A 27,927-nucleotide genomic window follows, 5' to 3' on the forward strand; every position below is an offset into this window, starting at 1 on the left:
GCCGGCCTCTTTGGTCTCAAGTCCTCCACAAGTACTGTCCACATGTTGTTCCGTCCATCACCTGGCTAACTCCCACTCACAGATCTCGTCATGGTTTATAGTTAAAATTTAGCTGTGGGCAGGTCCCAGGGTCTGGCATTTGCTTAGTACAGAGTAGGCGCTTCGTAGGTACTGAAGAGTAAATACATCCTTCTTCAGGCACTATGGCTCCAGCTCCTTCTGCCTTCACATATCTATCCACCTTTTTCTCCCGAACCTAGTGCTTCCTGCCTCCCCAAGTTCCCCAAAGCACCAGTACTTTCCAGCAACATTTATTTATTGTTTCATTCACGTAACAAGCATTGTTTAAGGGCCTACTCTGTGATAGGCATTGTCCTAGGCTCTGGGGGATACAATAGAGAATGAACACTGTTTTCTCTGGAATGTTCACTCCCTTCCCCTCCATCTATTCCTAGCAAACGCCTACCCATCCTTCAAAACCCAACCTTAATGTCCCGTTCTCTGGGAAGCCTTTCCCAGACTTCTTCCTCCCCAGATTCTGATGTGAAACTTCTCTCTCCCTCCACTCTGCCATTCTCAAACCTTATGTGACCCATCCAGTGGTGGGGGCCTGGGATTGGGGTTACCTAAGAAGTGTGGAGTTTGGGGGATAGGGGTGTGCAGGGAGAGGTTAGGACAGAGGTCTCTACTGGAAGCTCTGTTTGTGAGCAGTGAGTCAGGGGCACAGCTAGGCATCCAATTCCTGCCTCTTCCCTTAGGCTGCTTTGCCAGCTACTCAGCAACTGCATGGATGGAGGAATGGCTGCCAGGCACACAGTTTATGTGCACAGAAATGACTAAGATCACAATCCAAGCTGAGCGGCCGTGCAGGGAGCACTCAAGGAAGACAGGTGAGAGGCTGAGATTTGAACATCAGATCCTGGGTAAACCAAACGCAAAGTCCCTTTGACTAGGCCATTGGTGTGGGGCTTCTCTGCCACAGTGGGGAGCCAGGGGGTGGGCCCATAGTGGGTATGTGATGGAAGGCCCATGGGCCAGCCTTTGGAAGTTCCTCCTGTTATTTGATCCAAATTTGCACACTGCAATTCCATCTCAACTCTAGATCTGTCTGCTTGGGTTCCCAGGGACTGAGGTCATTCATCCTATCGCCTCTTGGTCTCCCCACCAAGGGTCTGGGCCCTTCCAGGGGTCACTGGCCCAGAGAGGCCCAGTAACTTCCCTGGGGCCACACAGCAAGCCTTTTGGCTGAGGACAGCTGGAGTACTGGGGACTGGGTCAGAGCAGCGTGATCTCACTGGGGGGCAGTGTGAGCCGCTTCTCGCGGGCACTGAGAAGGTTCTCCACGTGCACAGCCACCACTCGACACAGCTCCAGGCCCTGCAGGAGAGATAGTGAGAGTCCACAGGCCCAGCAATCACCTTGGGGTAAGATTTGCTCGGGAGAGAGGACTAGTGGGTCCCACCCTTGTCCCCACCTCCTTGAGGGTCCCGGGAGGAGCAGGAGGAGAGGGAAGGAGGAATGCTGGATCATGGGCTGGAAGGGGTAAGTAACCAGGAGACCAAGTACATCTGCCAGCTTGGCTGCATATGACCTGTGTGACCCAGGACCTCAGGGGCCTCATCGGTAAGGTCTCAGTTTGCCAGGGCCTGCCTCACAGGGCTGTGGGGAGGATTCCATGAGATTTTATTATGTATAAACCTTTTAAATGGAAAAAATATTAGTCTAGTCAGTAAGTGGTAAGTTTCTAGTGCTGGGTTGCCATGGTTACCACCTGGCACCTAGAGCCTAGAAGAAGCTGTAGCCCGGCCTCAGGGCTCCCAGATGGGGTCAGGAGGAAGAGGCAGCTGAGAATTGTAGAAAATCCACCTGCCTGTGGTTTTCAGACCACAGGCGGCGGTGGCATCCCTGCAGGGATCCCTGAGGGCCACAGGAGCTGCTCTGCCAGACGTAAAGATAAAGGACACTCACTGAGCTGTAACTGTGTTCCAGTCACTGTCCTGAAAGCTTCCTGTGTCTCACCCCTTCTAGGCCACATGTGTCCCTAAGAGGCACTTTTACACCCCATTCCACCAGCAGCGAAACTGAGGCCTGAGGCCAGAGCTACGAAGCCACTTGCCCCAGACCTCACAGCTGGTAGGCAGGTGGTGGGGACTTGGACCCAGGTGGTAGGAGGCCCAAGGCCACACTCTGAAGTGCTCTGTGCTGATGTCAGTGGTGCTTGCCCCACGCTGGAGGCCCCCTCTGGGGATGAGATCAGAGTATGCATGATGGGCGTCCCCCGCCTCCAGCCAATGCGCCAGCCAACCCTCCCACCCACATGCTACAATGCGAGCCCTTACTGGCACTGTGGCCCCACTTGACAGGAGTGGAAACTGAAGCTCAATCAGAAGTGGGGTTGCCTTGAGATCCCCTCATGCAGCCTGTCAGAGGTGAGTGAGATGCAGACCTAGGTCTGTTGGCTGCACTGCCGCTATACTCAGATGTCACCTTCTCTTGGAAGCCCTCACTGATTACATCCCAATAGTTCAGCTGTAAACTTCTCAGCACTGATCATGGTTTACTGGAGAGACTCTTGGACTTGGGGCTGGATGAGGGCCAGGGTTGAGGGGGTTGCAGTCACTTCAGTATCCTCAAAGCCGGGGCAGAGCCTGCTACATAGGGATGTCCAGTGGCTTACATGTTAAATGAGTGAATGAATGAATGCACCCCCACCCCAGCATGCCAGAGGCAGAGGCAACAGCACAAAGGGGCTGGGGGGAAGTGGAAAAGCCAAAAAGGTCCCCATCCAATCCATCCTACCAACCACTTACTAAGCATCTACTACCTGACGGATGCTGTGCTATAGACACAATGTGGACAAAAGAGACACATCTCTGGCCTCTGGGGCTGGCATTCTGGTGGGGGAGACAGACAATATGTAAATAAATAACTCATCTGCCAGCCATAACACGGTCTGCCAAGGCAGAGATAGTAAGATTTCAGGGAGAAGGATCAAGGAAAGCTTCTGGGAAGAGGTGATGCTTGTGCTGACACCCAAATAAAGGAAAGGAGGGAGAGTGCCCTGGAACAAACCAGGGATGAGCACTCCAGGTAGAGGGGACAGTGAGTGCAAAGGGTCTAGGGCAGAGAGGCGAGGACAAGCTTGGCATCAAGTTTCTGGAAGAGGCCCAGGGTTGGGAGCAGAGGGGCGGGAGGTGAGAGCAGAGGCCAGAGTGGTAAAGAGAGGAGGCAACCCTGCCAAGATGTTTCTGTGGGAGACCACCCTAGTGACCTGCAGTTCTGTGCTCGGTGGGGTTGGGGTAGCTCTGTCCCTAGCACTGGGCTGGATGCTCCCTGGGGCACAACCTGGATCTAATCCATCTTGGAGCCAGGCCCAGCAGAGAGCCTGAGGGAGGGGCTGGGTGCTTGTCTGGGTGCTGGGGCTGCACTCACCTGCTCCAGCTGCAGCTGCATGGTGCTCTGAGCCGCCACATCCCCCAGTGCGATCTCCACATACGGGTAGCTGGAGCTGGCCGTGGGTCGCTGGGTCCGAGTCGACTGGATCTCCTTCAGGGGGTACTTCACCATCAGCTCCTGGAGGGAGAGGGGAAGAGACAGGCTTGTGGGTGGGACAGTCTTACCCACCGTTACCTCTCCCCTGCAGATCAGATCAGGAGGAGGTAGGACACCCAGGTTGGAGTACCAGTTCCCCAGTGACTTGCTGTGTGACCTCGGGCAAGTTGCTTTACCTCTCTGGACTTCCGTTTCCTCACCTGCCAAACAGATTCAGCAAACACTGATGCACCCATCTATAGGGTGCCAGGCACTGTTCTGAATGCTTGTCATCCAGGAATGCAGCAGCTGGCAGTGGTGCCCTGACCTTCACACCAAAGCTGTTTCTTAAACCTGCCCCCTCTTTATCCGGAATTTTCTTTCTGTCCCTGGGAGTGAACCAGGAGCCCATGCACAGAAACCCAGAGCAATGAGAGTTAATGCCTTAAGTGACAGGGCAACATGGTGGGTAGAGCCCCCAGCTCCCTCACCCCCAGAACAGAGGACATCCTCCAAGAGGTGTGTTTCAGGCTGTCTCCAGAGCACCCAGCTGGACTGAGCGCCAATTCCCACAGCAGGAATTTGCTGCTCATACAGCCTTCCAGAAGGTGTGTTCCCAAGGTGTATGAAACGTCCCTTCCTGGTCTCACTTCCTCATTCCAGCATCTCCTAGAATCACCTCCAATAAAGTCCTAACACCCCGTCCCTCTGAGCATGATGGTTTACTGGAGACAAGGCCTTTAAAGAGGAAAAGAAGCTGAAATGAGACCAGCAGCATGGACTCAGTTCAAATCTGTCCCATGTCCTTATGAGAAGAGAGAACTTGAATATGACAAAGACACCAAGGATGTGTGCGCAGAGAAAAGGCCACGAGATGACTCCCAGAGGAGTGCAGCTCAGAGGACGGAGAGGGGAGAGCCAGGGGCAGCGCCAGGCTTAGGCCACTCACATGGGTCTCAGTGCTGAGGAAGTTGAGGCCATTCTGGTTGACAGCAAGGATGCAGGGGGCTGGCACCGCCGCATTGCTACAGCTCTGGATGAAGAAGAAGGAGGAGCCGAACATGGGCAGGGCGCTGATGAGGCCTGAGGTGGGGAGAGGCAGTGGGGTGGGGTGGTCAGTTAGTGTGGCTGGCACGGTTCAGCAATGACAACCATGTCCCTGCATGGCCAGCCTGCAGCCTGAGTCTTCCTTAGCTGTGTCCAGCATGCGTGTCCACCCCCCGCCAGGGCTCCTTCTGCCTCTCCAGCCCCCCTCCCCGCCCCCATCTGCCCAGGGCCTCCCAGGTCCTAGGTGGTGCCTTGGTCAACATTTTAGAAAGGTGTTCTTTCCAGGTAGTTGCTCAGCTTGGCTAGCACCAAAAATGCCATTGTGCAAAGAAAAAAAGTGCCTCAACCGCACCCTCCAGGATCCCCCCCTTGGTAGAGTGCCCCACAATGATCTCCCCCAGCCCCAGACACTCACCCAGAAACTGGGCGCGGGCTTGGTGGGGGCTGAGCGCCTGCGTCTGCTGCCGGTGCTGGCCAAACAGGTTGAGCCAGGCCGAGCCGGCCATGGTGTGGTAGAGCTGGGCCGGGATGTAGTCCTGGATCTCTCGCCTGCATGTGGAGGGAAGAGGGTGGTCCTGAGTGCCCACTATCATTCGTGTTCTGCACACCGTCTCAGCACATCCTCACTGCAGGGCAGGTGCTAGGCCCAGCGGATGTGATCTCTGCACCTCCCCAGAGGACTAAATGCTGCCTGCCAAGAGCTCATTTGGTGCTATGGTACAGGGAAGACACTCACTATGGCTGGTACCACTAGGCTCCCTGTTTGAGGATGGAGGGATGGAGGCTCTGAGAAGTTCCCTGACTAGCCCTGGGTCACATGGTAACTTGGTGACTGGGGGGCCGAGGCTGGAACCCAAGGTAGGTTAGTCCTTTTGTAGCCCCAATCCCCAAAGAAAAGCCCAGGCCATAGTTCTGAGAATTGCCAGGGGGAGCGGGTTCAAAGGGGACCACCAGCAGCTGGACAGAGCACAGAGCAGAGAAGCACAGGGCTCCAGGCTGGACCCATTGGGCCAAGAGACCCTGGCTCCAGTCCCTTCTGTCTGACACATACAGGTTCCCTCAGGGCAGCCCCTTTTTTTGTGCCTTGGGGCATCTGAAATCAAACACCAAGAGCAGTCCCAGTGCATCCCAGCTGCTCTGAGCTGCAAACTGGGAAGGGTTAGGGGGAATCCAGGGGAGCCTCCTTCCTCCAAGAGACCCCTCACCCCAGGGCAACATCTTCCCTCCTTTGTACTGCTGAGGTGAGGGCCTGCCATCTGGACCCGTCTCCCCTGGTTTGGATCCCAGTTCCCCCACATATTATTTGGGTAAGCTTCAGGAAACCCCGTAACCTCTCTGGGCCTCAGTTTCTTTCTTTGTAAAGCAGAAAATAAAGATGAACTGAGATGAGGCATGAAAATGCCTTCCAAAAAAGTAAAACTCAGTGATTGTTTTTTTTCCAGGATTGGGACTATAGCTGTATGTGCTTCCTTGGCCTTTTGCTTAAAATTATAACATAAAAAGAGGGATCCCTGGGTGGTGCAGCAGTTTGGCACCTGCCTTTGGCCCAGGGCGCAATCCTGGAGACCCGGGATCGAATCCCACGTCGGGCTCCTGGTGCATGGAGCCTGCTTCTCCCTCTGCCTATGTCTCTGCCTCTCTTTCTCTCTCTCTGTGTGACTATCATAAATAAATTTTAAAAAAATTATAACATAAAAAGAGCTTTACATACCGAATTCTTACCATATAATGAGCTCCTACACATATGCTGTACCTACGTTATCTTACCATGATTCATACCAGGTGTTCTCAGGGTGTGGCTGAGGGCATGGGAGGTCAAAGCCACGTCCCTGATAACACACTAAGATGCTAAAAGTTGCCTGGCCTTTCTCCCTCTCATTCTTTCACAGGTGGAATTTGCCAGAGGCCACATGACATGTGAGATAGGGCAGACTGCCTGCAGAAGTACATCTGAGGATCCAGCTGTCTTCTATTAAGCCAGTTGCTAAAGAGATGCGCAAAATGTAAAACAACGCCACTCTCCTCACTAAAACTTTTTGGGAAAATAGTTGTTTTTTTTTTTTTCTATAAGTAGTTTGTATTAATGTGTAATTTAATCTATGTTCCTTGAATTGTAATTGCTTCTCACCTGTTATTATAATTACTATTACATACAATTACTTGTATGAACGTATAATACATTATCCTTACTTTTCAAATAATAAATCAATATTTTAAATTGTTTCTCAATTTCAGTTTTGAATACGGTTAAGTATATCGATAGTGTGACCCACATAAACAAAAGCTCTTTGGGGTCCAATTTTTAAGGGAGTAAAAACATTCTGAGACTAAAAGTCTTAGGATGACTGATTTATCACCTCTTTGGGGACGTCAATTTGAAGGCTGCCTGACGCCCAGAATTTATTTAAGGAATCGCCTTTTGCTGGGGATTGGGGTTGCTGTACCGCGGTGAATGTTTCTGTGGCTGAATCTGTGTGGCCACAGAAATGTGTACTTTTGTGCATCCCCAAAGCTTTTTTATTGTTCTCTTTTTCTCTGAGCTATGAAGACCTGCCAGAAGCAACCTCTTGTGGAAGGAGGCTGAGTCCCAGGCTCCCAGGGCTGGCCAGGTGGAAGATTTCGGCCCTGGGGCCAGGACTGCTCCTCCTTCCCAGCCAGCTTCACAGACCCTGGTGCAAGAGCAGAGTGCTGAGGCCTGGGATGGCCAGCTCTGGGAGGAGCCGGGGAATGGGGAAGGGGCGCTGACAGGTGGGAGGTGCTCACACACTGGGCAGGTAGGAGTGGTCCTTGGCCCGGTGCTGCAGCGAGGCCAGCTTGGACATTTGCTGTAGCTGTTGCTCGCTGGGCCGGCTGGCTGGCACGCTGCTGAAAAGGCCCTTCAGGTAGTCGGGCAGGACCTGTGGGGGAGAATTCTGATGAGGGGCTGCAGGTAGACCTGCACTCAGGCATTCATCAGAGGAAGATGTGAACACGTGTCATTTTAATAGTTCTAATCCCACCTGCCTGCTGGACTTTGGAGACCAATGAGAGGCACGTGAGGGTAAGCTGTGAGGGCTGTGGCCCTGAAGCCCATGTGGGAGTCCCCACAGTGGCCAAGGAAGAGTGTCATGGACATCTGCATTGTATCGTTCAGGAACGGCTGAGGGCTGGGGTTTCTGAAAGCTGAGTGTGCACAGAGTCACTACAGCAGACCTCTGGGAAGCACCTCTGAGACTCTGAGTCACTAGATCTGGGGCAAGACTTGAGGATTTGCATTTTCCCAAGTTCCCAAGAGCTGCTCCTGGCCTGTAGGCCACAGCTCGACTCGAACTGGACCAGACCTCACAGAGCTGGTGGTCAACAGCCATAGCATGTGGCCGTAGAAGCTAGGTGGCAGCATTCTGTACCCAGAATTGCCAAGACTTTGGCACCAGATCAACAAAATGTCCGATCACCCATGAACGTTAGCACAGGAGGGGAGAACCCAGATTTTGTAAGCTCAATGATCCTGACTTATCTGAGTCTCATGAGGAATAACACAAAGACAAAAGTAACAATGCCAGCAAAAGCTGCTCAGGCTTTTGGGGCAGGTCAAGCACTCAGAGGAGGAATCAGGAGTAAAGGGGAAGTCAGAGCAGCCTCATGGAAGGGGTGTTATTGGGGGCAGCCTTGCCATCAACTTAGATGAACACAAGTGCAGGAAAGACAGGGCAGGTGGGATGTGACCGTGCGTGTAAAGGCCCATGAATTAGGTGGTGAGGGTGGCATGGTCAGGCTGCTCTGAGGAGTTCTCACAGGGGATATAGGCACTAGGACTAGACATGTCAATCGGAGGGGGGTGCCCTGAGGGGCTCATTCCATTAAGTGTCTGACTCTTGATTTCAGCTCAGATCATGTTCTCTGGTTTGTGAGACTGAGTCTCCATGTCGGGCTCCATGTTCAGCGGAGCATCTGCCAGAGATTCTCTCTCCCTCTCCCTCCGACCCTCCCCACTGCTTGCACACACACACACACACACACACACACACACTCTCTCTCTCTCTCTCTCTCTCTCCAAAAAAAGAAAAAAAAGAAGGGAAGAAAGAAAGGAAGGGAGGGAGGGAGGGAGGAAGGAAGGTCAATGGGGCTGAAAACACGAAGGCATCAGATACCAAGGCTGTGACTCTGACTACACACAGGGGAGCCCGGAAGGTTCCAGAGCAGTGGGGTGGACCACATGTGCTGACCTGGTTGTAGTGCATGGTCACGTACAGCTCATTGTCAAACTTGAGAGGCTGATCCCAGAGCACACGCCGGAACCAGAGCATGTAGCCCCCATCCACCTGCTCCATCTCCGAGGCCACGTCCAGGATGTAGGCACAGCGGCTAAGTGGGCACACATGCTGGCCTGTGGAGAGTGGGGGTGGCTGCAGAGCATATGTGCAGACCCCGGGCAAGGCCCTTCCCTGCTTCAGGACATGGAGTCCTCCCTAAGGGAAAGCATGTGTATGGAACAGGGTGCCCTGTGTTTTTGGTCTCTCTTGATGAGCAGGGATGAGAATAATTCCAAGCAAAGCTAGAGTGTACCTAGGTCTCAGGAAGTGCCCTGGGTTATGTTCAGGGGGAGCCCAGCTCCTTTCCAGAGGTGGCTTGGGACATGGAGAAGCACCCAGACCTCTAATCATGAGACCAAGTGGGTACCTTTCTACAGAACTCCTTCAGGAGAGACCCCTTGCTGGCCTCCTGGAATGGGTGGAGTGTGGAGAGGATCGGGGCTGGCAAGGAGCAAGGTCTGAGTCTGTGAGGAAGGTTTAAGTTTTTCCTTCTTGCTTTAACATTTCTGCTCCCCATCATACACCTTCAGTAACATTTTACCAAAGAGCGGGTATGGCATCGATGATGAAAGTCCAGACTCTAGAAGTCAGACTGCCTGGGTTCAAATCCTAACTGTGTGGCCTTGGGTAAATCCCTTAACCTCGGTGACATGCTGAAAAATGGACCCCTTCCCCAGAGAGGTCCATGTCCTACTCCCCAGAACCTGTGAATATGTTTGCCTTCATGGCAAAAGGACTTAGCAGATGTACTTAAATTAAGGATTTTGAGAAGGGGAGGTTATCCAGGATTAACCAAGTGGACCTGATGTCATCTCAAGGGTCCTCAGAAGGAGAGGTAGGAGGGCGAGAGAAAGAGGAAGTTTTGAAGATTCTACACTCTTGGCTATAAAGATGGAGGAAGGGGCCACAACCCAAGGAGTGTGGGCAGTGTCCACAAGCTGGAGAAGGCAAGAAATTGGATTCTCCCCTAGAGCCTCCAGAAGGAGCCAGCCTTGCTGACATTTCAGGACTTGTGACCTTCAGAACTGTCAGATAATACATTTGTGCTGTTTTAAGCCACTAAATACATGGTAATTTGTTACAGCAGCCGTAAGACACTAAGTTAGCCTCCCCGGGCCTGTTTCCCCATCTGTCAACAGGGGTAACCAGAGTTTCTACCTCATAGGGTTGTTGCAGGACTTAGAGGAGTTTCTACAATTAAAATTCTGACCTAAAAATAAATAAATAAATAAATAAATAAATAAATAAATAAATAAATAAATAAATAAGATAAGATAAAATAAAATAAAATAAAATAAAATAAAATAAAATAAAATAAAATAAAATAAAATAAAATAAAATTTCTCTGTCCTGTGCCTGGGCCACCATATCTGGTCTGTAAATGTCAGTTATTAACACCATTTTGTTACCACCTTTCCCCATCTTAGCTAGGCCCAGGGCAGGCAGGGCTGAGGACGCACAGTTTAGAACCCAGGCAGCAGGGACAAGAGCTGGGTGCAGGTGGCCGGAGCTGACCAACAGGTGACAGGAGGCAAGAGCATGGTCTAGAGTGGGCAGCAGACAGAAGGGGCCTTGGGCAGATAAGAAGGGGCTGGGGGAACTGCGGGAGAGGCTCTTCCTGTCACAGCCTCAGAGACAGAAAGTAAGGCCTGCACAGCAGGCTCCAGGAGTCAGGCTAGACTCTAGGAAACTTCCTAGGATGTAAGGAGCAGGTCCTGCCCTCTAGGAACTTCCAGTCTGGTAGGCAAGACCAACATCTGGAGCCGGGGGTGCCTGGCCCCCAGAAAAGTTCTTATGCATGGCAGCCAGGGGCCTCCTGGAGGAAGTGGCATCTGACCTGGGCTCTCCAGACTGGGCCCTCATGCTCAGTCCTCCTAGCCACTCACCTTGGTTGGTGACAACAAAGATGACATACTCGCTGAAGGCCTCGGGGCGTGTCAGAGCCATCTCAGCACAGATTTCTTCCACCACATCCAGGGCCACCTGGGGGGAAGAAAGGGTACGGCTGGGCCACCTGAGTGGACCTGTCCTCCCAGTCCACCCAGGCCCTCCACAGGGACACGAAGGACCCTGTGAGGCCTGAGAATTGGCCTTGTGCACAGGAGTACAGCTTTAGAGCCTGAGAGACTCAGGGTTGAAACTCTGCCTCAGCAGTATGACCTTCACCTCTCCGAGGCTTGGTCTGCTTCCCTGAGAAATAAGTCTTGCCCTGTGCAGCTTTGGAAGACACTGACAGGGGCTCAGCACCCTTCGGGGCCCACCCCAGAGACTGGGGTGTCCCTACCCCTCTGGCATCTACCTGTCAGAAATTTTCCCTCACTTACAGTGCATGTTTTGATTTTGAGATGGCGTTCAAGGCCTCCAGGGAGAAGAAAGAGCTGTCTCTTGGAACTGCGGCCCGCCTGGCACAAAGGGGAAGAGAGGAGAGAGGCTGGGTCCTGGGATCTGGGCCAGCAATTGCCCCCCTGCCCCCCCTGCTATGGAAGTCCCCAAGTCAAGGGGCTCTAGACAGTCATGCGCAGGAACACTCATGCACCTGGACCTGCCAGGCCCGACTGCCCACTTCTGAGTGCTCAGTACACACAGGGTCTCTGGGCAGGGCTCGTGTTTCATGCTCATCCTGACCCCACCCCCACACTCACCAACATGGCCCGAAGCTCCATGCTGCTGGGATGCTCCACGCGGCCTCCAAAACGCAGGGTTTTCTGCAGATTCTGCTCACAGGCCTTGGCAATCCCTGCAGAGACAGGGAGTCAAGGCCTTGCCCAGGGTAGGCAGTGGGAGAAAGAGGCTCTTGTGGCCACCAGCCACGAGCCCACTGGGTTCTCTCTACAACCTATGGGGCTTCTGTTCTCCAATGTGGGAGCTGAGGAGACAGTTCCTAGAGGGGCGGGATTTGCCCAAGGTTGAGAGCTGCAGTGTGAGAGCTGCATTTGAACCCACGTCCCATGTGGCTAAGGCTTTTGTCTAGCCCATGGTCCCTTTGGCTACCTGTGAACCCTGGGAACAGCCGTCACTTCCAGCTGTTGCCTGAGGGTGTGTCCCCCATAGGCTGTGTGGCTGCGGTGATGCGGCTGTGCCCTGCCAGCTGGGACCCCCCTTGCCAACCCCCGCCCTTACCCAGAGCAGTGCAGAACCCGCCACCGCCTGTTTCTCTGGGTTAAAGAGTGCTCTCGCTCTGCTCCGGGGAGGAGGTGGAAGCAAGACCTATAGGGCACATTCTGCTGCCTCCACGGATCTGGGATCCCTTCCTCAGGGGAGCCTATCCTCAGGGATATATTCATCTCAGAGTCTGGGAGTGTTAATTGAATCAAAGCGGAGGATTCTGGGACAGGCAGAGTGAGGTCCCCTGTCTCCTGCATGACTGCCATGATGACCACACAGCCCTAACCCTTTTCTTAGGGGGACCCCAGGGGTTGCTATGGCAACAAGGGTCAGGATGAGGCTGGGGACAGGCTCCTTTCCTCCAGATTCCCAGGGGGAAGGCTGAGACCCTGCCACCAGCTGGATCTGACCCCTGCCCAGACCCACTCCAGACCCTTGTTGGTTGGTAATGGCCAGAGACATGGGGCCTCACCCAGCTCTCCTGGCCCTTCTGCCTCCTTCATCCTCCCACATGCCACACAGTCCCACTTCCAGCACCCCCTAGAAATCCCTTTCTTGTGCTCACCACCCAGAGTCAGCACTCACTGGCCCCTCACCTTGGAAAGGCAGGCCTGGGGTCCGGCTCACATCCTGGAGAAAGCGAACAAAGTGTGGCTGGAGGACCTCAGAGCAGCTGTGGTAGGCAGTCACGATGTACAGCAGCCTCCAGCCTCGCTGGCAGCTGTCCCTGTTGGGGAACACACATGGGGCCACGTCATAGGTGGCCACAGCTCTAGAGTCTCCTGGGCCTGGGCTGGACATCTCTGGCTCTCAGGCAGCTCCTCTTTTCTGGGGTGCTCCTCCCTGGCTAGTGAGAGGAGGGCAGGTGGACGCCAAAGCCATGCAGAGGGTACACTGTGCTTGGGAATCCAGGATGGGAGACAAGGAAAGCAGGAGATGAGGCCCCTGATGTGACATGCCGGACTGCACAGAAAACCAAGTATTCCCTGGGTATAATCTCTCTGGGGAGGCTCCTGGGTGGAGGTCCTTGAAGGGGGACTGGAGGAACCCTCTGGGGCTGTGTGCACGTAGTGGCAGAGAAGGTCTGGGGGTGGGAAGGGGCAGGAGGATATGCCGAGTGCTTCTATTATTCCCAGAGGCATGGAGAGTCAGTGGGGGAGGTAGACTAGATGGGGATGGGTGGGAGATCTGGTGAACAAGAGCATCCCACACTGGGCACTTGCTGGGTGCTGGTCCTGTGCAGGACATTCATCTTCACACCGCCCTGGATGTGAGGGTTTCATTTGTGGGGTCCGCTGGGGTCTGGGGACAGCACTTGGGCTTCCTTTAAGCATCCACTCCCACCCTGGGTCACTGTGAGTTGGTGACTGGCATGGAAGCCAGGTCTGCCAACTAGAACACTGTAGCCCCTGGCCACAATGATTGGTTTAGGGATGGTTAGTTGATCCACATCTGGCCAGTTAGATCAGCCTTCCTTTGAATATGGTGATTGGTTAAGGGACAGAAATTTGACCCAGTTCTGGCCAAAGCTCTTGCAGTGGGCCCAGGGATAGGCACAGGACCAAGTCAAATCAGTAGGACTGGATTTGGGAATTTTAGCTATAATTGGATCAATCTTGCTTTTCCTAAGATTACTGAGCTGAAAAAATGTCTCTCCAGAGCTGTATCTTGCTAATGCATGGAAGATATTACTTAAGAACACTATCAACACAGAGAAAACCAGGGCTAGATTACAGAGAAAGCCTGCTTCCCAATGATACCTGGATTCAGCCATGCCTGAACCCATATTTGGTGGTTTCAGTCACCTGAATCCTCTTTTGCTTAAACCAGCTTGAATTGGGCTTTTGTCACTTGCAACCAAGAATCTGGACTTGCAGATTATCATTGCCATTTTACAGGTCTGGGACCTGTAAAAGAAACTGAATCTTGGACAAACAATTCCAAACACATGTACTCTGTCTACTGAGTGAGGAAGAGGATGGTGGGAGACAATCAGGAGGGAAGACCTGGGTACAGGGGGAGAGACTGAACAGACCCCTCTTGCAGCAATGACACGGTGTGGGGAGTAGGGTACAGGGGTTACGGCCCAGCGCACTCACTGCTTGGTGCTGGTGTTGTCTGTGATCTGCTTCACAACTTGGCAGTAACACTCGTCCCGCATGACTTCGTGGTCCTCACACAGCTGAAGGAGGCCATGCCGGAGCCCGTGCCACACACCAGGCACATGAAAATAGGGTGTGCACTTGGAGAAAGGCCTGGTGTCCCTTCCTCAGCCCCCTCCCCACTGCAGGGTACATTCCTCTTTGGGCTCCCCACCCCAATGTCCTGTAACTTTGCTTGACAGATGGGAAAACTGAGCTACACAGCAGGCAAGGGAGCATCCACCAAAATCTGCTGGACTAACCTTCAGGAGGGTGTAAAGCACATCCAGTTCACTCTGGCCTTTCAGTGGAGCGTCACCCATGAATCTCATCACAGCTGTAGGAAAGACTTGTCCCACCCGGGGCCACCAGGCACCCAGCTGCCCACTCACCCCAGGGCATGCCAAGGTTGGGGCCATCCCTGGGAGGGTACGACCCTGGGGCAGCTGGAGGTTCCTCTTCTGTAAATGTGGCCCCAGGCCTGAACTGAGGGGGAGACCCTTAGGACCAGAGGGCTGGGAAGAGCAGGGTCCCACGGCTGGATCCCACCTGGCCCAGGCCCGCCCCACCCCCACACCTAAGAACATGTCGGTGGCCATCTTGTTGAGGCTGCTGTCACTGAGCTCGATGAGAGACTCTTGCAGTGGGGTCTGCGAGGGGAGGAAGGGCTCGTGTCATGACCGTGGAGGGACAAGCCAGAAAGGAGGGCCATGTGGTGCCTCCTGTGTTATGAGAGGTCACATCATTAAAAAAAAGCCGCCAGGCGTGTTAGGCACTGGGGGGAGATGCTGCCCTAGGAGGAACTAGGTCCTTGGGGTGCTGAGAGCTGGGAGGGGTCCTACTGAGGACAAGGCTGTTTGTCCCACCAAAGACCTAAAAGGGGCTCTTGCATCACCATTTTACAGATGAGGAACCAGACTTGGGGCTGGACACCTTGGTGAAGCAGAGTATGTCTTCCAAGGTCCTGGATTCCCGACCTTCTTTGGATTTTAGCCTGAGGCCATCCCTGCAACAGGAGATAGGTGCTACTCACAAGTCTTGCCTCTGAGCCTCTGGCTATATCCCCTTTCCACCCAGAATGCTCTTGACCCAATGTCTGTCAACCAGGCAGGAAGGCTCCCAGAAGCTGAGGCTGCAGGCAGACCTCACATCTGAGTGGTTTTTCCTCCCCCCCATCAGAAGTGCGGCAGCCCCACTTGGATGGCTGCCAGAAGCCCCAGAAGGGCCTTCCTTCTTCAGCGTGGGCATGAGGGCTGGGACCACCACTCACTGGGGTCTCCTCTGAGGGTCTCGGAAATACTTCTGGGCAAACTCAAGCATCGAGTACGGTGGGAGAGTCAGGCCATCGTCTGCATGGTCAGGGGAGCCAGCCCTGACCAGGGGACCCTGCAGGAGGGCCAGAGCTAAGAGGTCCCATCCTGCCACTCCTGCCACACCTGCTCATGCTCAAAGCTACCATGCCCAACCCCAGCCTGACTCTGTCCAAACCCTCTCAGGCCGCCCCTAACCCCCACCCACTTAGACTCAGCCCCACTCGGTAGTCCTGACACCTTACACCAAGTCACTCCTACCACAGGCCCAGCTGACCCCACCCCCTGCCGCCTCTGGCCATGCCCCCTCCATCTCCCCAAAGTTTGGTCCTGGCTGACCTAGCCCCTTACTCCACCCCTCCCTGGCTCCATTCCACACACCTGCTCCTGCCCATATGCTTGGGTGCCCCCCACGTCATCACAACCCTGCTGACCCCCACCATCCCGACCCCATCTGGCCACACCTCCAATCATTTCTGCTCCTGCCATGGGTCACACATCTGGCTGGCCCTATCAGGTTCCACCTATCCTGGGACTGGCCATACCCTCGGCTGACCTTGCTCCCATCTGCCTCCACCATCAAGCTGACCACCCCGTTGTCTCAGCCCCGTGGGCCTGGCTCTGATGGTCTCACCTCCCTCCTGCGGCCCACCTCCCATGCAGCAGCTGTGGAGCCCACAGCAGCGGCCACAGCAGCAGCCCGGCCCCGGCCTGGCTCGACCGGCAACTGTAGGAAATCAGGGGCAGCCGCAGGCTGCACGAGGTCAGAAGGGAAGCGGCCCACACGCCCGTGGATGGTCCCGAACCTCCAGCCTAGGGAGCAGGTAAAGGGTCTGAGACAAGCAAAAGGGTCACGTCTCAGGACTAAGGGGCCCCTCTAGGGATACTGGAGCACCCTCCTGCCCCTGCCCCAGTGTTCTGTGCAGGAGGCCATGGAGACTCTGCAGCTGAGAACACAGGGTAAAGAAAGGAATTCTGTCAGTGGGAGGTGGACCAGAAAACACGTGCTTGTGGATGCTCCGGCAGAGAGACAGAGAGACCCGGGCCACATACACAGAAACAGTAACTAACACTCACAGAGAGCCCTCAGCCAGATATGCAGACAGAGGGCTGGGTGAGGGGGCCGCCAGGAGGAACTGGCTGGGGCCGCAGCAGGCGGCCAGGCCAGGCCCCCCTGGGGCACCGAGAAACCCCCATAGAGCATCTGCAATGTGAGTGCATGAAGCCAGGATGAGCTGTTTAGGGTTTCCAGGTTGGACTGGGGGGTCCAGGGTATCCACCAAAGTCGGGGCCTCTACGCCGCAGCTCCTCCAGGTACACGACCTTCTTGCGGACAACACAGCCGGCGCTATAGCCTGCGGGTCGAGCTCATGTCAGCACCTGCCTGGGAGGCCTCCTTGCCGAGCCTCTGCCGCCCATACCCATGGTGTCCCATGGCCCTGACCCATTCGAGGTGGCTCCAGGGGCTGCAGGTGGATGATGTCACCCTTGTGGAAGGCCAGCAGCGCTGGGTCTTCAGGTAGGAAGTTCCTCACTGCCACCACGTAGTCCGAGTCCTGGGTCAGCCAGGGGCAGGGTGAGTGGCTGCAGTCCCATCCCCCTCCTCCCAGAGGACTGGGGCCACTCCCCTGCTCTTCTTTTCCACAGGTATTCCACCCTGACTCATGGGAAAGGGGACATTCCCTAGGTGAGAGAGGGAAGAATGTTATGGGAGTCGAAGGGATGGCCTTGTAAAGGGCTGGAGACTGGAGTCCGATGAACACAGGTAGACATTAGCACACATATGGGGCTTACCCATCCACTCCCTCACCAAAGCTTCCTTGCTGAGGCCTGAGGGCTGCCCAGTCCACGTGTGCACGTGCACACACATGCACACACCCATACTTCTCAGGGAGGCGTGGCTGGTGTGTAAATGACACAGGGGAACCCTGTTTTCCATCCCTGGTCCCTTGAGGAGGGACCTCCCCTGTAGAAGGACCCTGACCTTCTTCAGTTCTAGGATGAAGTCGTCGACCAGGGTCTTGACCTGATGAGCTCGGGCTGAGAAGAGGATGACCTTCTCGCTGGCCAAGTTGAACTCCAACATGTTCTGGGAGGGAATGGTCACAAACAGGATGTCCGCAAAGCTGGAGAATGGGAAAGTGGCATGAAGGCAGGGCTCCTTGGCCAAAGGGCGCCTTCTCCCTACTCGGCCTGCTCCTTTGCTCCTGCCCTGGACCATTCCCAAAGCCCAGCCCCACCTGAGCGCCCTGCCGCCTGCCACAGGGACCTGGGAGCCTGCCCAGCCTCCGCTCCCCATCCTGCCTGTGGCCCTGGCTCATTTCCTATCACCCATGAACCGACACTCCAGCCCTCACTACCCTTGGCCTTGCTCTACTTTTTCTTCCTTTGTCTCTTAATGCAACCTCCCAGATCTTGCCCGCACAAATCTTTTTTTTTTTTAATTTTTATTTATTTATGATAGTCACACACACACACACACACACACACACACACACAGAGAGAGAGAGAGAGAGAGAGAGAGAGAGAGAGGCAGAGACACAGGCAGAGGGAGAAGCAGGCTCCATGCACCGGGAGCCTGACGTGGGATTCGATCCCAGGTCTGCAGGATCACGCCCTGGGGCAAAGGCAGGTGCTAAACCTCTGCGCCACCCAGGGATCCCTTGCCCGCACAAATCTATCTCCTTCACCCACTGACCAAATTCTCTGCCTCTTTCAAAACAAGGAGCTTTCCCGCAACCAAGGAATGAGGTTCTATTCTTGTTCTTGTGTGACAGAGGACAAAAGGGGCTGCTGGCAGGGGAGGGGTCCAAGGACTCAGGGAGGTCTTATGCCAGGACACGCTTTCCATTCCTGGCTGTACAACAAAACTCAGCTGTTCACAACACAGACACCCCCACTGTGCAGTGAGCTCTGGGAGGGCAAGGCTGGGGTGTAGTCTAAGAGGCAGGCCAGGGTAGAGGGCTCATAGCTCATCTGCTTCCTGGCTATGTGACCTGAGACAAACAACTTCTCTCACTGAGCCTCAGTTTCCCCATCTGTAAAACGGACTTGCTTAAAGGGCTCAGCAGAGAGCCTGGCACATCACAGGCACTCAGCAATCATCTGGGGAGAGTCGGTGAGGAGATGCTACTGCCCGGCATGCCACGCCCAGCTAACCCCATTCTCACCTGCCCGCCTGCCACTCACCTGTATGTGCGCAGGACCTGCAGCTGCCCGCCAGCCTCCCGGCTGCCCTTGCCCATCCTTACGAGCTTGATGCCCATGTGGGACACAGCCAGGATCTGCACGCCAGTGCCCACACTGCCCTGGGGTGGAGATAAGGGACACTTGAGAGTCTTTTAGCCTCTTCCCTGAAGTCCCTGGGTGAGCGGGGGCTGGCGGGGCACTCGCACCGTGGCAGGGAAGAGGCGGGAGAAGTAGAGCTCCCAGCTGTCACGTGCAGTGCTGACCACAGCCCGCTTCACGCTCTCCGGTGCCAGGGGCCTCTGTGTGTCCAACTGGTTCTGGGCTGAGGGATGCAGGTCAGGTCAGAAGCCTCTCTCCCCTCTACTGCCAGCCCACATTGCAGGGAGGAAGGCTGACACCCAGCAGGAAGGTACTGGAACAGGGTGATCTCCATGTCTACACTGGGAAACTACAACTAGGGCCACACAGTGTATTAGGCAAAACTGAACTCAGACTGGCAGCCTGGCCCTGGAAGAGGCCAGAAGTAGAGCAAAGAGGGCTGTATGGGAGGTGAATGGGGCTGGGTTTGTTAGCCCCAATCTCCTTCTGAGAAGGCCTGGCCCGGTTCTAGCTGGCTGCCCCATCTGTGTCCCTTCCCATCCCCTGTGGTACCAAACAGGGCCTTCATCTTCAGCCTCTCATCCTCGGAGATGCGCAGGCAGGCCTCAGAGAGCGTGTCGTGGAGGATCTGTGGGAATGAGCCACGATGCAGGTGGCTTGTGAGACTCCCCCAGCTGGGAACCCAGGCTGGACTGTTCCAGTGTGAGTGGAGACATGGAGGGTCCTATTTACATAGCAGTGGGGTCATCTGTGTGAATCAGATCTCATTTACAAAGGCCCCTCTCCTTTATCTTCTCTTCCACAACCCATGCCGCCCTTCCTGGACAGTAGCTTCCTCCTCTACATACTGGGGCTGGGATTTGACTTCTGAGTCCCATCTAGCTCAGACAAACTGTGTGTCTGGGTAAATCAAATTGTGGGCTTGTCCGTAAGGTTGGGAAGTTCAGAACAGCTCCCCATCCTCACTATGGTCAAGGACCCTAAATCCAAGAGTATAGAAACAAGATTTGCAGAAGGCTAGTCTATGCACCCATTGCCCAGGTGAGCACACTGAGGCAGAAAGGAAAGAGTAGACCTCACCTGCCGGAACAAGAGGTCTAGCTGCACAGGGTGGCTGTAGGTGTCCTTGGGGTAAAACACCTGTGGGATTGGGGCTCCAGTGAGTCCCTTTGGGCAGTCCTCTCACTTTGCTTCCTACCCCGCAGATAAAGTGGGCTCCGTACTACCTGGGCCCCTGGCTTCTGACTCCACTGTCTAGCCTAGACCAGGGTCTAGCGGCCCCACCCTAGCCCCACCCCCCTCTGAGAGGTGGCTCCACCCCATGCACCCCTCCTTTGGCTTCAGCCTGGCCAGATACCTCTTTGCGCAAGAAGATCCGCCAGGGGGCGTCCTGGTAGCCATAGAAGTTGGCGTTCACCAGGCGGTGCAGCTGTGTCTGCAGAGGTTCCTCAGGGGGCTCCAGAGACCGCGAAGGCGGCACTGGGGAGCACAGTGAGTGAAAGAGGCAGGGCCAATGAGGAAGGGGATTGGGGGCGACCTCTTGTCAGGGAAGGGGCTGGGGCTGGGGCTAAGTGGTCTTCCACAACCCTGGCTGCAGATACACCAATCACAGGGGCACACACGCACAATCATACAATGGCTCAATCTTTCACTTAATGCATATATAGATCATATATAGATAGTGTATGCAGCAGGTCTGTGTTAGAGCCTGGGGGTGGGTGCCATGTTGAGCAGTATAGACAAGGTGTCTGCCCTTGTGTTGACAGTCTCATGATAGGTGTGGGTAGAACAGACAATTAAATAACAAAGATCTCAGTTCTAGGAGCTGGGATGGAAAGAAAACTGGGCTACTGGGCTGAGGGATGCAGGTCATGGAAAGAAAGGGATGGAAAGAAAAGGAAAGTCTAGGGGCTGGTCTATGAGAGTCCTTCCATCTCTGTGGCCCGGCTCACTTCTCTGAGATGATACTGAGCCAAGACCTGAATGATGAGGAGGGCCAGACATGCAAAGATCTCTTGGGGAAGAGCATTCTAGGTACAGCAAGTACCTAGCAAGGCCCTGAAGTAGGAGTGGGCTTGCTGTGTTCCAGGAAGAGAGTGTGCCAAGGGGAGAATGGGGGCGGGGGGAGGATGAGGTTGGGGAGGTGGGCAGATCATGCGGGGTTTCAGAGTCCATAGTGAGAAGTCTAGAGTTCATCCTAGGAGTCATGGGAGAGTTTGTGGCAGGGACATGATGTGAACTGATTTATATCTTCTAAGATACACTGTGGTTACCATGAGGCAGAGGACACAGAGATTATGGTTCCAATTGTGAGGCCAGGAGGGTTGTTTTTTTTGTTTTGTTTTGTTTTGTTTTTAAGATTTTATTTATTTATTCATGAGAGACACAGAGAGAGGCAGAGACACAGGCAGAGGGAGAAGCAGGCTCCCTGAGGGGAGCCTGATGTGGGACTCGATCCCAAAACCCTGGGATTGTGCCCTGAGCCAAAGGCAGATACTCAACCACTGAGCCATCCAGTGCCCCCTGAGGGCTGAGTTTATAATCCCGGTCTGACACTTTTGAGCTGTGTGATCTTGAGCAAGTCACTTAACCTCTCTGTGTTTGTTTTCCCATCTGTAACACCTAGACAAACATGGTACTTCCTTGAAGGATTTTAGTGAGGATGTAGCAAGGCCAGAGTGGGTTTGGCCTGAAGTCACTGTTAGTTAAGTGCTGATATACTTACACAAATATCCACACGGTATGTCCACGTGGCTCAGGGACACAGACACACAGACCAGGACTCACCTGCACTCACACAGACTTACTCACATGCTTGGACAACAGCCCTCTCCCTTCCTCCCTTCCTCCCTCCTAGCCCCTCACCTGGAGTGGGTCCCGTGGATGGCCTTGGGGTGCTGGTCACTGGTTTCACCAAGGCCACAGCCTCTCTGGGCACCTGTCCGCCCAAAAAAGAGAGTGCTCAGGGGGTCATGTGGAGTCCCAGGGAGGGGACAGGGTCTGGGGCAGCAGCAGGGTCATAGCTGACAGGGGCAGCTGGTTTCTGAGGCTCTCCGACACTTTGTCTTTTGTCCTGTCTGGGCCCAGCCCAAAGCCGCCCCTCACCTGGCTGCCAGATGCTGCTGCTGGGTGGCTCATCTGCCCTTTGAGGATCATCAGGGCCTCCTCGTGAGGGTCTGGCCGCTTCACAAACACCTTTCCACCATCCTTCCTGGTGGATTGCATAGGAATTTCTTCTTCCCAGCCACAGAGTTCTAGAATAGGGAACTTTTTCCTCCACCCCCATCTCTATCATCATACATGAAAACCGAGAGAGGATTATAGACTGGTCTGAGGTCACACAGCACAACCTAGAGCATGGTCTGGGCCTTTCTTTCTCCATCCAAAGGCTCATCTGGATCTTCTGCATAAAAAAACTCACTCCCTGAAGGTTGCTGGGCAGGGAGCACCCAGCTGGTGGCCACTCAGGTGTGGTGAGGAGGCCACTGGCCCAGAGGGCTGGGGTGGGGGCAGAGCTGACCTGAGGGCCTCGGGCCGGCCTCCCCGGGGTGGCTGCTGGTACTGCCTCACGATGTTCTTGATCTGCTGTGTGGGCTGAGGGAAGTGCTCCGAGTTGAGCGTTGAATACCGGACGAGATCTGGGCAGGGCGAAGCTGTGGGTGAGGGATGGGGGTAGGGAACAGAGTAAGGCCACAGTTGGTGTTAGGAGGGGACAGCTACATGCCCAATCCCACCCACCCCCGCTGGGATAGGACACTCACTGGTTTCTGGACAAACCCGGTCCTGAGCTAGAATGGGGGCAGCCACAGGCTTGGTGGGGGGTCTTGGGGCCTTGGCCAGAGGGGCTGGGGCCAAAGGCTTTGGAGCAGAGCGCAGGAGCACAGGCTTGGCTGGGGGTCCAGTGCCCACAAACTTGGGCTGTGCCTCTGGCGCTAGGGGTTTCTGCAGAGAATGAAGAGTAGAGTATGCTTCCTGGGACACACTGGCCTATTCTTGGGGACCCTGTGTTTGCCCAGAATGGGCTTGAGGCTACTACCCCAGAGAGGCACGGTGAGACCCTGGAGTAGCACAGTGCTCAGCTGGGTAGGCCAGGCTCACCTCTGGAGGCAAGGGCCTTGGGGTGGGACCCAGCGGCTGCTGCTGGAGTGCCATGGCCTGTAGGGTCATCTCCCGGGCCTGAGGAGAGGTGGTGGTGGTGGTGACCAGGCAGGCCTGTGCTCAGGGCACCTCCCACAGCCCAGCTAGCACTCACCAGTAGGACGGCCTGTTTGTGGATGAAGGCTTGCTGCAGAGCCAGTGTGGAGGCATCCAGGCCTGGGACTGCGGGGAGCCATGTCAGAGGGCATGGATCCCAAGGGGCAGGACATGGGGGGAAGTGGGGATTCCCTAGCTAACCGCCACCCTGCGGCTGTCTCAGCCCCAACGGGCCAGTGGCTGCCTCCATTCTGCCCCTGAGAACCAGGAGGAGGGCCCCCTCCCCTTGCCCACCCTGGAACCACTCTAGGGGCAGGCACTGACTTGGCTTTGGCTTTGGCTTTGGCTCTGGAGGCCTCCTGGGGGGGTCTTCAGTGCTGCTACTGCCGCTTCCACCAGGCTGGCCTCCCCCTTTCATGCGGTAGGCAATGGCTGTTGGCTTCTCCAGGTCCTGGGGGCAGCAGGTGGCTCAAGTATCTGCCTCACTGCCATACTCCCGAGGTTCCAAGGCAACGGGCATCTGACACCAGCCACCTCCTCTTTCCCCGGGGCCCCACATCAGCCTAGTGTCTGCTTTATGCCCAGCTTCTGCTCATGCAGCATCCCAGTCAGTACCCCACCAGTCCTGCAAATCCACCCAATCCACCCCCTCTCACAGATGAGTAAACAGGTTCAAAGAGGAGCTGTGCCCTGCTCAGGGCTGCACATCATGCCATGGAGGGACTCCTGGGACTTTCCAGAATGAGCAAGGGTACCTGATGGGGCTGGCTCCCACCCCAGGTGGAGGAGGGGCCCTGGACCTTTAGCTGTGGGTGGTTCTGGGATCAGCCAGGAGCATCTCTAGCCATGAGCGCACCCTCAACCTTTGCCTGGCCCCCAGCAGAGACCCAAGCCCATGCTACCCCCTGGCCCTGGCTGCAAGAGGCTCCTGCATCTCCTGTGGGTGTATGACTAGATATGTACATGCGGTCCCAGTTTTCTGCCAACACCCCGCCCCGTCCTTACCACGTCCCCGTAGGACAGCACAGGGTCGAAGAGGCTGTCCAGGTAGCAGTCCAGTCCCCTGTGGGGCACAGAGGGTTCTCCCAGGCTGTCTGAGTCTAGGGGGTGAGGGGGAGGCAGATACAAAACCAAGTTGTTTTCTCCTGCTGATCACCCCACATGGCCCCCAGGATCCCTCCCGACCAGAGACAGTGGCCCCTCCTGGTTGGCCTCGATGGGTGGCTGTCCCTCTCTGGGCCCTGTTCTCCCCGTTTGTACCGTCCTCATTGTGGCTGCAGTACCCGTCGGAGTCAGCCACTCTGGGCACGCATCCCTGAGTCTGGGGCCTGGTGGGTGTGTCCTCATCTGAGTCCCAGCTGTTCCCAAACAACCTGTAGGGAAGGGGAACATGGAGCAGCTGACCACCTGAGAGATGATGGCCCTCCCAGAATGACCCCACCATCATCACCACGATCTCCTCTGGGCTCTGAAAATGGGTGGCTCTTTCCCTTTAAAGGTGGGACCCCGGGGTGCCTGGCTGGCCCACTCAGCGGAGCGTCTGACTCTTGATCTTGGGGTTGTGAGTTTGAGTCCCACACCAGGTGCAGAGGTCACTTAAAGCTTAGGTTTGGAACTCAGCTCTGAACCAGCAGCTGGGAGGAAAGCCTCATGCAAAGGGGAGACCAAGTGCCTGAAGGGCCCACGTAGCCACCTACACTCTCGGGCCTCCCCTGCCGGCCATGGGCCCTTCTGCACCCACGATGAAGTAAGACTTCTGTCTTGGGAAGTTCCTGAGCAGCTCTAGGTCTGACACCAGGTCCAGCACGTAGTCGTGGCCTGCCAGCTCGGCCCACTGGACCCCATTCTTCATGGCCACTGTCCAGCCCCGCCAGCCATCTGCCAGCCCCCTGGTGACAGCACACAGAGGGACAGAAGTGAGGGATGGAACCAACAGGTATTGCCTGGAGAAACCCTGGAATATGAGCCAGCCCCCAAGCATGACCAGAGTGGACCCTGTGTACATATGTGTTGGGGGGTCTGGTCTCCCACCTCTCCCCCTCCCTCCTTCCCAGGTACCCGAGGGCATGCTGGGGCGGGGATTTTTCCAGGAGCCAACCTGTGCCTCAGAATGTCTCCAGCCACCTCTTCCCCCGTGCTCCAGGAGTGTACTGGGCAGGAGAACTGGTCACCTGGGACAGCGGCGGGTGCTGGGCTCAGTCCTGCTACTCCCCCGCCCGCACATGCTCTTAGGCTTCCCCACTCTTGTCCCATCCCTGTGCCCTTCTGTGAGGCAGAGAGGGAGGAGGGAAGGCAGTGCGTGGTGGGGAGAGGACAGCTCACCATTGAAGCAGCCCACATCCAGTGCCATGCTGGCCTTCTCCTGGGTTGTTATCCACTCAAGCTGGGTTGGGGGGAAGGTGCGGGCAGCCCCAGAGCCCTGTTGTTGGGCCCGGCCCATGGCCTGCATGAGGCGGTGTTGACACACAGCCTGGAAGCCATTCTGTCCATAATCGGACACAAACCTGATGGATAGGAGTTGAAACCCGGATGAAGAGTGATCTGTGGCGAGTCCGCGATAGAGGAGGATTCTAAGTCTAGTCTGACCCCAGAGCTCTATGGTGAAGCTGAGAAGGCCCGAGCTCCGAGGCCAGCTCGGAAGGGTCCCAGGCTATAGTCCAGAGCTCTGGGATGATACGGGAGGGGTCCTGGGAGAGCCCAGAGGTTCGGGACTAAACTCAAAGGGCCTCAGGTTAGCCCCAGAGTTCTGAGGCTAGACTAAAAAAAAATCTCAGACTATCCCAGAGTCCTAGGACTAAGCTGAAAAGGTCCCAGGCTAGCTAAAGGTATCTTAAGCCAACAAAGGTCCAAGGACATGCCAAAGAGGTCCCAGGAAGGTCCACCAAAGCTTGTTGGAGCAAAATGTCATTGACAAGGTAGGGGTTGCAGCAAGATGTGGGCAAGAATTCAGACTCTGGAAGATTTGGCTTTCAATGCCTTCACCAAGCCTCCCAGGGGATCATCTGGCCCCTCCGAGCCTGCCTCCAATTTCTCATCTACACAAGTGATGCCATGAGGGTTCAGCTTGGCCCAGGGCCAACAAAACTGATCCCCTCCAAGGGCAGGTACTCCACATGCCCGGCTCCCTGGCTCCCTTCCTGCTGCTGGAGCAGCAATGGAGCAGCCCCTCGGTGGCGGTCACAAGAGGGAACCCAGAGCTGTGCCCACTGCAAGCCCAGAAAGGAAGGCAGTGGCCCTAACCCGTTGTCACAGATTCACAAGACTGACCCACTGAGCTGCCTACCTACTGCGCATAGCCCAGGTGAAGCTCTACATGCTCTGAGGCTCACAGCCACCCTGTAAGGTGGTCTTGTTACCAATCCTAATTTACAGATGAGGAAAGAGACTCAGAGAAGGGCAGTGAGTTGCCCCAGGTCACACAGCAAGTGAGTATCAGAGCTAGGATTTGCACACAGGGCTTGCCTGAGCTCAAAGCATCCTTCTCACCCAGCAGGGGGATGTTTTTTTGTTTTTTTTTTTTTAAGATTTTATGTATTCATAGACACATAGAGAGAGGCAGAGACCCAGGCAGAGGGTGAGGGAGAAGCAGGCTCCATGTAGGAAGCCCGACGCGGGACTTGATCCCAGGTCTCCAGGATCACACCCCAGGCTGCAGGTGGCACCAAACCGCTGCCCCACCAGGGCTGCCCCCAGCAGGGGGATGTTATCACTGTCATCTTCAGTATCATCAAGATGCTGGCATTCTGAAGGTTGAGCTGGGGTTTGAACCCAGACTGTCTTGCATTCAGAGTCTATACTCCTAACCACCTGGCTCTACTGCCATGACATGAGAGATGAGCGCCTTTCCCCCAAATTCCCTATGCCCTGGTCTTGCCATCCTCTGAGCTTTGCAAGTCCTTTATCCAGTTTACCTGAGCCCTACCCTCCATAGTGAACACCTGCCCTTGTTTCTTGTTCTGAGACTGGTGGAGACAGAGAACGGACCCTAACAGGCCCTCACACCTGAGCTTCCAAGCATAGAGACCTCACTCCTGGCCTGACCTCTGACATCCCCCCCGGGGCCTCAGGCCAGCATCACTGTTCTCAGCCCTGGCCCTGCCGGGTTCCACTCACTTGAGTAGGTACTTGCTGAGGCGCGAGGAAGGTGCGAAGCCGCTGAGGCATGTAGCCAGTAAGAGCCAGCCCCGCTCGGCGTTGTGGGAGCTGGGGTTATGCCACACCTGGTTGGCCAGCTGTGCCAAGATCTCATCCCGGAGCTCAGGCACTGCCAGCCCCTTCTGCACAATGTAGTTCCCAAAGACGTTTTCCTGGGCACCATACAGGTGAGGGTCGCCCATGAAACGCAGGATCTAGACCACAAACAGACTCTCCTGGGCCTCTTGGAAGGTTGTTTGGGCCAGGGCCCCATCCCCAACATGCACCCCTCTCTCGACCTTCCCATGAGTCCCAGGAAAGCCCATGTAACAGCCCGCCCCCCCACCATGTTACACTGTAATTGCCATGTCCTGTGCCAAATGACCAGGCGGTTCATGCTAACTATGAGAAAACTCAAGATCCAAAGCATACGGACTTTTCTCTCCTGGTCAAGAACCTTCCACTAGCGCTCTCCAAACAGTTCTAGCCCCTCCCTGCATCTCTGGCCTCCATCCCTCACCTCCTTCTCCATCCAGGCTCCAAGAAAGCACTTTTTTAACATTCATATCTGACCACTCCCTCCCATGGAAGCACCCTCCTTGGCTACCTTAGAATGAAATCCAAGGCAGACAAGACTCCTGCCCCTGCCCTTTTGACTTCCATTAATTGATGTGTTTTGACTACATCAACTTTTTCTTCTCTCGGTGGCTTCTCCATCTGTCCTGGCTGGCAGATTCTAACTCCTTCCAAACTAGCTCAAATGCTCCACCCCACCCCCATCCCCTGCCAACAGGAAGCCCTCTTTGATTCTGTCCAGAGGTGGTTTAGGAACCTAGTTAGACTTCCCAGCCTCCATGCCTAACCTCTGTCCATGGAGTAGTCAGG

At 55.3% G+C, this 27,927-nt stretch overlaps 1 protein-coding gene across 1 annotated transcript in view; it reads right to left on the minus strand.

Annotated features, from left to right (window-relative positions):
- Positions 1-1,275: 1,275 nt before the first annotated feature.
- Positions 1,276-27,927, minus strand: part of MYO15A (myosin XVA) — a 50,046-nt gene continuing 23,394 nt past the window's right edge. The window contains 37 exon segments of the mRNA XM_041772319.1: positions 1,276-1,377; positions 3,433-3,573; positions 4,481-4,614; positions 4,994-5,127; positions 7,342-7,475; positions 8,784-8,944; positions 10,757-10,853; positions 11,195-11,272; positions 11,513-11,607; positions 12,572-12,702; positions 14,075-14,157; positions 14,380-14,453; positions 14,694-14,766; positions 15,050-15,122; positions 15,387-15,502; positions 16,061-16,239; positions 16,707-16,781; positions 16,871-16,982; positions 17,411-17,552; positions 18,616-18,734; positions 18,822-18,937; positions 19,267-19,342; positions 19,795-19,854; positions 20,072-20,193; positions 21,580-21,652; positions 21,820-21,925; positions 22,235-22,367; positions 22,476-22,656; positions 22,813-22,890; positions 22,967-23,034; positions 23,233-23,359; positions 23,914-24,008; positions 24,121-24,281; positions 24,606-24,797; positions 25,007-25,079; positions 25,231-25,412; positions 27,022-27,257. Coding sequence (XP_041628253.1) covers positions 1,276-1,377; positions 3,433-3,573; positions 4,481-4,614; positions 4,994-5,127; positions 7,342-7,475; positions 8,784-8,944; positions 10,757-10,853; positions 11,195-11,272; positions 11,513-11,607; positions 12,572-12,702; positions 14,075-14,157; positions 14,380-14,453; positions 14,694-14,766; positions 15,050-15,122; positions 15,387-15,502; positions 16,061-16,239; positions 16,707-16,781; positions 16,871-16,982; positions 17,411-17,552; positions 18,616-18,734; positions 18,822-18,937; positions 19,267-19,342; positions 19,795-19,854; positions 20,072-20,193; positions 21,580-21,652; positions 21,820-21,925; positions 22,235-22,367; positions 22,476-22,656; positions 22,813-22,890; positions 22,967-23,034; positions 23,233-23,359; positions 23,914-24,008; positions 24,121-24,281; positions 24,606-24,797; positions 25,007-25,079; positions 25,231-25,412; positions 27,022-27,257 — 4,332 coding nt within the window.

Source organism: Vulpes lagopus, chromosome 10, assembly GCF_018345385.1.
Source record: "Vulpes lagopus strain Blue_001 chromosome 10, ASM1834538v1, whole genome shotgun sequence".
In the NCBI taxonomy this organism is placed as follows: Eukaryota; Metazoa; Chordata; class Mammalia; order Carnivora; family Canidae; genus Vulpes; species Vulpes lagopus.